The 12213-nt window shown below is 34.4% G+C and overlaps 1 protein-coding gene across 2 annotated transcripts in view; it reads right to left on the bottom strand.

Annotated features, from left to right (window-relative positions):
* Nucleotides 1–12213, bottom strand: part of UCHL5 (ubiquitin C-terminal hydrolase L5) — a 46981-nt gene that overhangs the window by 11037 nt on the left and 23731 nt on the right. Inside the window, exons 8-9 of one of the 2 annotated variants that reach the window (XM_029230759.1) lie at nt 5179–5281; nt 4222–4335 (exon numbers count right to left, since the gene is read on the bottom strand). In XM_029230759.1, the coding sequence (XP_029086592.1) occupies nt 4222–4335; nt 5179–5281 (217 nt within the window). The remainder of the gene's footprint in view (nt 1–4221; nt 4336–5178; nt 5282–12213) is intronic. The other variant, XM_029230760.1, reaches the window with a different exon arrangement.

The following is a 12213-nucleotide window of genomic DNA, read 5'->3' as shown; positions in this document are numbered from 1 at the left end:
AATGAGGGAAACGATAGCAGAGATCAATGAAACTAGAAGCTGGTTCTTTGAGAAAATAAACAAAATTGATAAACCATTAGCCAGACTCATCAAGAAAAAAAGGGAGAAGACTCAAATCAACAAAATTAGAAATGAAAAAGGAGAAGTAACAACTGACACTGCAGAAATACAAAAGATCATGAGATATTACTACAAGCAACTCTATGCCAATAAAATGGACAACCTGGAAGAAATGCACATTCTTAGAAATGCACAACCTGCCAAAACTGAACTGGGAAGAAATAGAAAATATGAACAGACCAATCACAAGCAGTAAAATTTAAACTGTGATTAAAAATCTTCCAACGAACAAAAGCCCAGGAACAAATGGTTTCACAGGCCAAGTCCATCAAACATTTAGAGAAGAGCTAACACCCATCCTTCTCAAATTCTTCCAAAATATAGCAGAGGGAGGAACACTCCCAAACTCATTCTACGAGGCCACCATCACCCTGACACCAAAACCAGAAAAAGATGTCACAAAGAAAGAAAACTACAGGCCAATATCACTGATGAACATAGATGTGAAAATCCTCAACAAAATACTATCAAACAGAATCCAACAGCACATTAAAAGGATCATACACCATGATCAAGTGGGGTTTATCCCAGAAATGCAAGGATTCTTCAATATATGCAAATCAATCAATGTGATACACCATATTAACAAATTGAAGGATTAAAAACCATATGATCATCTCAATAGATGCAGAGAAAGCTTTCGACAAAATCCAACACCCATTTATGATAAAAACCCTCCAGAAAGTAGGCACAGAGGGAACTTTCCTCAACATAATAAAGGCCATATATGACAAACCCACAGCAAACACTGCCCTCAATGGTGAAAAACTGAAACCATTTCCACTAAGATCAGGAACAAGACAAGGTTCCCCACTCTCACCATTCTTAAACATAGTTTTGGAAGTTTTAGCCACAGCAATGAGAGAAGAAAAAGAAATAAAAGGAATCCAAATCGAAAAGAAGAAGTAAAGCTGTCACTGGTTGCAGATGACATGATACTATACATAGAGAATCCTAAAGATGCTACCAGAAAACTACCAGAGCTAATCAATGAATTTGGTAAAGCAGCAGGATACAAAATTAATGCACAGAAGTCTCTGGCATTCCTATACACTAATGATGAAAAATCTGAAAGAGAAATTAAGAAAGCACTTGCATTTACCATTACAGCAAAAAGAATAAAATACCTAGGAATAAACCTACCTAAGGAGACAAAAGACCTGTATGCAGAAAATTATAAGACGCTGATGAAAGAAATTAAAGATGATACAAATAGATGGAGAGATATACCATGTTCTTGGATTGGTAGAATCAACATTGTGAAAATGACTATACTCCCCAAAGCAATCTACAGATTCAATGCAATCCCTATCAAACTACCACTGGCATTTTTCACAGAAATAGAACAAAAAATTTCACAATTTGTATGGAAACACAAAAGATCCCGAATAGCCAAAGCAATCTTGAGAACGAAAAACGGAGCTGGAGGAATCAGGCTCCCTAACTTCAGACAATACTACAAAGCTACAGTAATCAAGACAGTATGGTACTGGCACAAAAACAGAAATCTAGATCAATGGAACAGGATAGAAAGCCCAGAGATAAACCCACGCACATATGGTCACCTTTGATAAAAGAGGCAAGAATATACAGTGGAGAAAAGACAGCCTCTTCAATAAGTGGTGCTGGGAAAACTGGACAGCTATATGTAAAAGAATGAAATTAGAACACTCCCTAACACCATACACAAAACTAAACTCAAAATGGATTAAAGACCTAAATGTAAGGCCAGACAGTATCAAACTCTTAGAGGAAAACATAGGCAGAACACTCTATGACATAAATCACAGCAAGATCCTTTTTGACCCACCTCCTAGGAAAATGGAAATAAAAACAAAAATAAACAAATGGGAGCTAATGAAACTTAAAAGCTTTTGCACAGCATAGGAAACTATAAACAAGATGAAAAGACAACCCTCAGATGAAAAGACAACCCTTAGAATGGGAGAAAATATTTTCAAATGAGGCAACTGACAAAGGATTAATCTCCAAAATGTACAAGCAGCTCATGCAGCTCAATATTAAAAAAACAAACAACCCAATCCAAAAATGGGCAGAAGACCTAAATAGACATTTCTCCCAAGAAGATACACAGATCGCCAACAAACATATGAAAGAATGCTCAACGTCATTAATCATTAGAGAAATGCAAATCAAAACTACAATGAGATATCATCTCACACCAGTCAGAATGGCCATCATCAAAAAATCTACAAACAATAAATGCTGGAGAGGGTGTGGAGAAAAGGGAACCCTCTTGCACTGTTGGTGGGAATGTAAATTGATACATCCACTATGGAGAACAGTATGGAGGTTCCTTAAAAAACTAAAAATAGAAGTACCATACGACCCAGCAATCCCACTACTGGGCATATACCCTGAGAAAACCATAATTCAAAAAGAGTCATGTACCACAATGTTCACTGCAGCTCTATTTACAATAGCCAGGACATGGAAGCAACCTAAGTGTCCATCAGCAGATAAATGGATAAAGAAGATGTGGCACATATGTACAATGGTATATTACTCAGCCCTAAGAAGAAACGAAATTGAGTTATTTGTAGTGAGATGGATGGACCTAGAGTCTGTCATACAGAGTGAAGTAAGTCAGAAAGAGAAAAACAAATACCATATGCTAACACATATATATGGAATCCAGGAAAAAAAAAAAAGGTCATGAAGAACCTATGGGCCAGACGGGAATAAAGACACAGACCTACTAGAGAATGGACTTGAGGATATGGGGAGGGGGAAGGGTAAGCTGAGACAAAGTGAGAGAGTGACATGGATATATATACACTACCAAACATAAAACACATAGCTAGTGGGAAGCAGCCACATAGCACAGAGAGATCAGTTCGGTGCTTTTTGACCACCTAGAGGGGTGGGGTAGGGAGGGTGGGAAGGAGGGAGATGCAAGAGGAAAGAGATATGGGAACATATGTATAACTGATTCACTGTTATAAAGCAGAAACTAACACAGCATTGTAAAGCAATTATACTCCAATAAAGATGCTTAAAAAAAAAAAAAAAAGCTTATCAGACAGACTGCAAGTGAAGGAGAATGACATTATTAAAGACAGCCTTGCTTAATATTTTACTCTGAGTTATATAATGTTTGACATAATTAAAATAAATTAAAAAATGTTAAGCCCTAAAAAAACTGGAAAGCAAAATTTAAAAAACGAATCCAACTTTGTATTAAATTGGTGATAGGATGACACCAAGAGAAAATTTTTTCAGATGAATTTTAAAATATGCTAATTTGAATGCACATCCAAAATGAAATACATCCTAATGAAAAAATTAACTGAAGAAAAAACTTCTCAGTTGTTATTAATACTACCGGCACTGTTATTCTGAACCTTTTTATATATACATACAAATACAGATGGCATAAAGAAAATAGGTAATTATGTTAATGTTGATAGAAACCAAGACTTTCAGCTGAAAAGATACAAATGCTTAACTTCAAATATAAAGCCCTTTTATCCTAAATTTGAGTATTAATATGAATTCATGTTGCATTTTCTCTTCAAAAATAAAAGAAACAAATAAAAACGTATTTCTTAGCTCTGAAAAGTCCTAGAAGTAAAGAAGAATCAGTTATGACTGAGCACTCTGAGCCATCAGATAATGGTTTCTAAATACGATTTCTCACCAAAAGCACTCAGGACTTCTTGAAAAAATGGCTGATTCCAAGTCTGAAGCAGGAAATGTACAAGATGAGTCTGAAACATCTTGTCATACTAGAAAGCAAGGAAGCTATGAAAGATGAAGAGAGTCACATCAAAAGGACTTAGGAGACAGCCTGAAGTGGCTTCCAATGGCTAAAGATGGGATAATCTGAGCATCAATAATAACTGCAGTGAACTTTAGCATCAAATATGTTAAATATGTGTTTGTAATAATACTTGAAAAAAGAAAAAAAAAAAGGAAAGAAACCTCACTAGTTACCTTTTTAGGATGCCAGGGAATCAACACATTATTCTGAAAAAGTGTAAATGATGGGGAAAAAACAATCAAGCATTCAACATACCTTCATGTCAAAATATACCACTCTATACTAAAACATTAAAGGAACAAATAAAAGGTACATACCTTATATCTTTTTAATTTCTGTACTTCTTCTTCAATAAGCATCTGATTTTTGGCAACCTCTGACTGAATAGCACTTAACATGTTATTACCCTGATCTGTATCCATGGGTTCCTCCTTAGGGGAAAGAAAAAGAAATAACACACCCTAATGACTGAGGCTTAAATCTAAACTATTTTTAAATGATAAACACAGTACAATCATTTTCAAATTTTATTCTTAATATTGGTGATGGAATACCAGCTTACTAACTGCAATATTAAAGGATAAAAGCTAGGTAGTATCTTCCAATTTTCTATGTTGTACAACAATACATATGAATTTTAATCTAAAAATAATCTATACTGTAGCAAACTGAATTGCTATAATCTGCTGTTGAGCTATAAAGTAAATCTGCTTAAATATACTCATGAAAATGTGATCAAAGGAACGTAAAAAAGTCTTTGTCTATTACTAATTCTCTTCTCCAATCATATTTACTAGAAAGATAATCATCATAAGGAATAGTAAAGATTACATGTGAATCTAAACGTGCCCAATTAATTCTGTAAGAAATATATTCTAACTTGCTCAATTATATAATGAAATTACAGTAAATTGTTCACACTTATTTAGCACATACTATTTGTCACTTTTTTTTAAGTGGTTTATATATATGTTATCTCAGTTATTCTTCACAACCACCTTTTAAGGTAAATACTATTATCCCTACTTTACATGAAGAAACTGAGGCACAAAGAAATACACTCAAATCATACTTCCACTAAGTGGCAAAGGCAGGAGCTGAATCTAAGAAGCCTGACTCCAGAGTATATTCTTATAATCACCACTCAGGATACTTGATTAAATCTATATTTCAGACAAAGAAAGAAAGAAGGAAAAAAGGAAAAAAGAAAATAAATGGTTTCCCTGAGAGAATAACTAAGCTAGAACTTTGTACATAAAAACATGGCCACAAACCTCAGCAAGTTGTCTTTGTAACTCTGCTATCTTCTGTTCATATATCATTTTTCTGTCAGACACAATGGCCATTAAGTTAAATCGAATTTCACCTTCACTGTACCTAAAAAAAAATTAAAGTTTATAATGTAGTAAAGAAATGTAACACTATTACAATTAAGATAATCTATTGAGATTACCCCCTTATTCTCTGGGGTAAACACAGATCTACCAATTGGATAACCATAAAAACTGACATTAAAAAAAAAATCTTTCCTAAAGAGGAGAAGTTACAACCAGTATCACAAAAATACAAACAATCATAAGAGAATACTATGAAAAATGATACACCAATAAATTCAGCAACCTAGAAGAAATGGATAATTTCCTAGAAACAGTCTTCCAAGACTGAATCAGGAAGAAACAGAAAATCTGAACAGGCTGATTATTAGTAATGTAATTGAATCAGTGAACAAAAAAATCCCAACAACCAAAACTCCAGGATCAGAGGACTGCACAGGGTAATTCTACCAAACATTTAAAGAGGAGTTAATTCCTTTATTTCTCAAACTATTCCAAAAAACTGAAGAGGAGGGAATACTTCCAAACTCATTCTATGAGTCCAGCATTACCCTGATACAAAAAACAAAGACACTACAGAAAAAGAAAATTACAGACCAATATCCCTGATGAACACAGATAAAAATCCCCAATAAAATATTAGCAAACAGAATTCAACAATACATTAAAAGGACTGCACATAATGATCAAGTGGGATTTATTCCAGGGATGCAAAGATGGTTCAATACACACAAATCAATCAACGTTATAACTGTATCAGCAAAACAATGGACAGAGACCACATGACCATCTTAATAGAGGCAGAAAAAGTATTTGACAAAATTCAACATCCATTCATGATAAAAACTCTTAACAAACTTGGTATAGACAGAACAATCTCAACATAATAAGGGTCATTTAAGCCAAACCCACAGCTAACATCATACTCAACAGTGAAAAGCTAAAAGCTTTTCCTTTAAGATCAGTAACAAGACAAGGATGCCCACTCTCACCACTTTTATTCAACATAGTATTAGAAGTCCTAGCCACAGCAATCATACAAAAAAAATAAAAGAAATAAAAGGCACCCAAATTGGAAGGGAAAAAGTAAAACTCACTATTTGCAGATGACATGATATTAAATACAAAAAAATCCTAAAAATTCTACCAAAAAAACTATTAGAACTAATAAGTGAATTCACTAAAGTTATAGCATACAAAATCAAAATACAGAAATCTGTTGCATTTCTGTACACTAATAATGAACTATCAGAAAGAGAAATCAAGAAAACAATTCCATTTACAACTGCATCAAAAAGAATAAAATACCTAGGAATAAAGTTAAACAAGGAGATGAAAGACCTGTACTCTGAAAACTGTAAGATATTGATGAAAAAACTGAAGACAACACAAATAGAAAGATATACCATGCTCATGGATTGGAAGAATTAATACTGTTAAAATGTCCATACCACCCAAAGCAGCCTACAGATTCAATAATCCCTATTTTTACAGAACTAGAACAAATACTCCTAAAATTTGTATGAAACCACAAAAGACCCCAAATAGCTAAAGCAATCTTGGGAAAGAAAGAGCTGAAGGTATCATGCTCCCTGACTTCAAACTATACTATAAAGCCAAAATAATCAAAACAGTATGGTACTGGCACAAAAACACACATATAGATCAGTGGAACAGAATAGAGTCCAGAAATAAACCCACAAAACGCACAGTCAATTAATCTACAACAAAGGAGGCAAGAATATACAATGGGGAAAAGCCTCTTCAATAAGTGTTGTTGGCAAAACTGGACAGCTACATGTAAAAGAATGAAACTAAACCATTTTCTCACACCATATATAAAAATAAACTCAAAATGGATTACAGACTTAAATGTTAGACCTGAAACCATAAAACTCCTAGAAGAAACATAGGCAGTAGCTCTTTCACATTGGTCTTAGCAATAATTTTTGGATCTGTCCCCTCGAGCAAGGGAAACAAAATAAAAAATAAACAAATGGACTACATCAAACTAAAAAGCTTTTGCACAGCAAAGGAAAGCACCAACAAAATGAAAAGGCTGCCTACTGAATGGGAGAAGATATTTACAAATGATATATCTGAAAACGGGTTAATATCCAAAATATATAAAGAGCTCACAATCCAGCAATTTCACTTCCAGGTATTTTTCCAAAGAAAACAAAAACACTAATTTGAAAAGATGTATGTGCCCCAATGTTCACAGCAGTATTATTTACAATAGCCAAGATATGAAAGCAACCTAAGTGTCCATTGACTGACGAATGGATAAAAAAGATGTTTTATACACACACAATGGAATATTACTTAGCCATATAAAAGAAGGAAATCTTGCCATCTGCAACAACATGGATGAACCTAGAGGGTATTATGCTAAGTGAAATAAGTAAGACAGAGAAAAACAAATATTATATGATTTCACTATAAAAAACAAAACAAATACAACCAAACAGAAACAAACTCAAACAAATTCAGATATAGAGAACAAACTAGTAGTTGAGCGGGGAATTGGCAGGGTAGGTGAAATAGGTGAAGGGGATTAAGAGGTATAAACTACCATTTATAAAATAAATAAACAGGGATGTAACATTTAGCACAAGGAATATAGTCAATAATATTGTTATAACTTTGTATGATGCATAATCTATAAAAATATGTTGTACACCTGAAACTAATACACTATTAGAAGTCAACTATACTTCAATATAAATTTATTTATTAATACTTTTGTCTATAGACAAATAAATAAGCTTTCATATATGAAAGGAAAAAATCAGCTAAATTTCCATCAATCACAAATATATTATTAACTATTTTAGTACCTCTAGACATTTGAAATAATGTGTTTTCATCAGTTCTCATACTTTCACAAAAAATATGGTAACTATCAACTACCTTTTATCTCAATTAGAAAGAATAATTAAACTAACACCTCACATTTGTTGAATTAATTTTACTGGCATCTTGATGGTATTAACTATATTCGTTACTATATAATTTTTTCCAAATCATGATTTTGTTTCTATTCTTAACTAATATATGTTTTACATTTCACTTGTACTTTTATCATATACAAACATATAAATATTTATCTAATATGTTACAAATAATCTCTTGTAAAGTTTCTGAATACTGTTTTATTTTCACTACTCTGATACCAATGAAACATCTTATAGTATAAGCTTGTTTATGGTAAGGATTGACATTGGAAAGATTATCCATAACATTATGTAAATGGCACTTAACCAGATGAAAACATGTAGAAAATGTAAGCCTGTTTTTGTATTAGTTCACCTGCAAAAGCTTCTCATAAATAGTTCTATTCACTGGAAAGAATATGGCCCAGTATAACTGTAGCACTTTGAACTATGTAAAAATGCTGTTTTTAAAACTCTGCTTATGGGACTTCGATTTCCCTATTCCTCCCAGTAAAAAATATCAAACTAAAAAAATCTAGACATATATTTTTTAAAAAATGAAAAAAATTAAAATTCTGAAGTGAAGAGAAGGCAGACATGCTAGGGAACCAGGACCCAAGAATGACACTGGTGAAGTCTCTGGATTATCATTCTGCTGCGTATGTCCTGGCCTTGGAGTTAAAGAAGCCATCAATTGACAAATGCCAACAGGCACAGACAAAAAAAGCACCAACAGTCTGCTCTTTCTATCCAAACAGGAAAGGGGCAACCTCATGAGAAAACTTTGAGACAATAACCACTCTACCATACCCAAACACAACTGAAAAAACTGGCCCAAACCCTACCGGCCAGCAAAGGCTGGGTAGGGAGCCTGGACTTCCACCCCCACCAGGCTGTAACAGGCACCTGGGGTGGTGTCAGAAAAGGAGCTAGGGAGCTAGGTGTAGGGAGCTAGGACTTTCATCCCTGCAAACAGTAATGACATCTATTTGCAGTGTCAGAGGAAACCAAGTGGGAAGCCAAATGCGAAGTCACTACCATCCAGGAGTAAAGAAGCCCCCCTCCCAACTTTGGTATCAGTGGAGCCATGTAGAGAGCAGTCACAAGGCACTGCTACTCCTCCCGGCCAGGGTAGTATCAGGGGAAGCCCTACTGGGGACCAGAACTCCCAACCCCTGCCCAGCAGTAACAAGGAACCCCTTCCCACCTCAGGTGTCAATGAAGACAGAGTGGGGAACCTGGACTTCTACTTCCACCTGGCAGTAATGGGGTAGCATCCCTGATTTACCCTGCCAGAACAGTGCCCATAAAAACCAGCTAAAAGAGAAGTTTTAAATAAGATCCAGAGTCTTATAATATAGTACTGAAAATGCCCAGGTTTCAATCAATAATCACTTGTCCTATTAAAAATCATGAAAACCTCAATTTGAATGAGAGACATTCAACAGACAGAGTGATGACAGATGTCCAAATTCACTGACAGAGACTTTAAAACAGCCATCATAAAAATGATCCAATGAACAATTATGAACACACTGGAAACAAAAAATAGAAAGTCTCGGGCTTCCCTGGTGGTGCAGTGGTTGAGAGTCCGCCTGCCGATGCAGGGGACACGGGTTCGTGCCCCGGTCCGGGAAGATCCCACATACCATGGAGCAGCTGGGCCCGTGAGCCATGGCCGCTGAGCCTGCGCGTCCGGAGCCTGTGCTCCACAACAGGAGAGGCCACAACAGTGAGAGGCCCGTGTACCGCAAAAAAAAAAAAGAAAAAGTCTCAGCAAAGAAATAGAAGATATAAAGAAGAAACAAATGGAAATTTTACAACTGAAATATAAAATGATAAAAAAGCTGAATGGGTGAGTTCAACAGCAGAATGGAGGAGACAGAGGAAAGAATCAGTGAACTGAAAAGTAGAACAACAGAAATTACCCAACTGAACAAAGAAAACAGACTAAGAAAAATAAAGAGAGCCCCAGGGACCTGTGGGACTAAAGCAGGAGACATTTGTGTCATTGGAGTCCTGGAAGAGGTGAGAAAGAGGGTGAGATTAAAAAAGTTCTCCAAGTTATAATGGCTAAAAACTTCCCATATTTGACAAGATATAAATGCACAGATTCAAGAAGCTGAGCAAAATCCAAATAGAATAAATGGACAGAAATCCACACCAAGACACATCATCCTCAAATATATGAAAACTAAAACCAAACCAAAAAGAAAAAGGATTTGAAACCAACAACAGGAGAAACACCACCATATCTATAGGGCAAAAACTGTTTGAACAACAGTGGATTTATCAGTAGAAACCATGGAGGCCAGAAGGGAACGACATAACAATTTTCAGGTGCTAAAAGAAAAGACTATCAACACGGAATTCTATACACAGTGAAAATAACCTTCAGAAATAAAAGGGAAATCAAGACATTCTTAGATGAAGAAAAACTAGGATTCTGTTGACAGCAGAACTACCCTAAAGGAATGGCTAAATGAAGTTTTCTAAACAGACAGGAAACGATAAAAGAATTGAGTTCTGGAACATGAAGAAGAAAGAACAATGGAAAAAGTAAAAATATGGGTAAATACATTTTCCTTCTCTTAAGTTTTTAAAATTATGCTTCATAGTTAAAACAAGAATTATAATACTGTCTGATGGAGTCCTAAATGTATGTAGAGGAATTATTTAAGACAATTATAACAATGGACAGTAAAAGTACATAAAAGAAGGTAAGATTTCTACACTTCACTCAAACTGGTAAAATGTTAACACCAGTAGATTGGGATAAATTAGAGAAACCATTAGAAAAGCCATACAAGGAAATAAACTCAAAACCACTATAGATGTCTGAGTAACTCACAGAAAAACAGGAAAAGAAAAGCAGAGAAACAAACAAAAAAACAGAACAAAGAGAAAAAATTTAAATGGCAGATTTAAACCACAAGACATTAATAATTACATATTAAATATACGTTTCATGTTATACGTAATTTTATAAATCCATTACATTCAATGTAAATGGTCTCAATCCACCCAGTAAGACAGAAAATGGCAGAGTGGACTAAAAAATATGATTCAATATATGCTGTCTATATGAAATTCACTTCAAATACAATGACATAGGTAGGCTGAAAGTAAAAGGATGGAAAAAATATATCATGCATATATGAATCAAGACAAAGCAGAAGTGGCTATATTACTGTGAAATAAAGTAAACTTCAGAGCAAAGAAAATTACTAGAGAGAAATATTGCATAATGATAAAAAGGTCAATCCACTAAGAAGAAATAGTGATCATAAATGTTTATGCAACGAACAAGAGACCTGCAGAATATGTAAGGGAAAAACTGATAAAACTTAAATTAGAAATAGCCAAATTCAAAACTGTGCCTATTTACAAATGACATGATCATCTATCAATATGTAGGAAATGTCAAGGAATTCACAAAACTTCTAAACCTGGTGGGTGAGTTTAGCAAGATTGAAGGATACAAGACAAAGAAAGAAAAAAAATCAACCTTATTTCTACACACTAACAATGATCACATGGAACAAAAAAGAAAATATAGTATCATTTGTAATCACTCAAAAGAATATGAAGTGCTTGGGTAAAAATCTGACAAAATACATATGGAACTAGCATGCGGAAAACTACAAAATGCTCATGAAAGAAATTAAAGAAGATCCAAGTAAATGGATAGACATACCATGTTCATGGATTGGAAAAATCAATATAGTAAAAATGCCACTTCTCCTAAAATTGATGTTTGACACAATTCCTATCAAAATCCCAAAAAGAATTTTTGTAGATACAAGATTATACGAAAATTTACATAGAGGGCAGAGTATCTATAATAGCTAAAACAATTCTGAAGAAAAAGAATAAAGTCGGGGGCATCAGTCTACCTGATTTCAAGACTTACAATACAGCCACAGTCATCAAGACTCTGTAGTACTTGCAGACAGCAGACAAACAGATCAATGGAACAGAACAGTGAACCAGAAATAGACCCACACAAATATGCCCCACTGGATTTTTTTTTTTACAA

This window comes from Monodon monoceros, unplaced genomic scaffold (genome assembly GCF_005190385.1).
Source record: "Monodon monoceros isolate NGI ecotype Baffin Bay Population unplaced genomic scaffold, NGI_Narwhal_1 Super_Scaffold_18, whole genome shotgun sequence".
Classification (NCBI taxonomy): domain Eukaryota; kingdom Metazoa; phylum Chordata; class Mammalia; order Artiodactyla; family Monodontidae; genus Monodon; species Monodon monoceros.
Note: the sequence above shows the minus strand (reverse complement) of the source record. Positions and strands in the feature narration are given on the sequence as shown.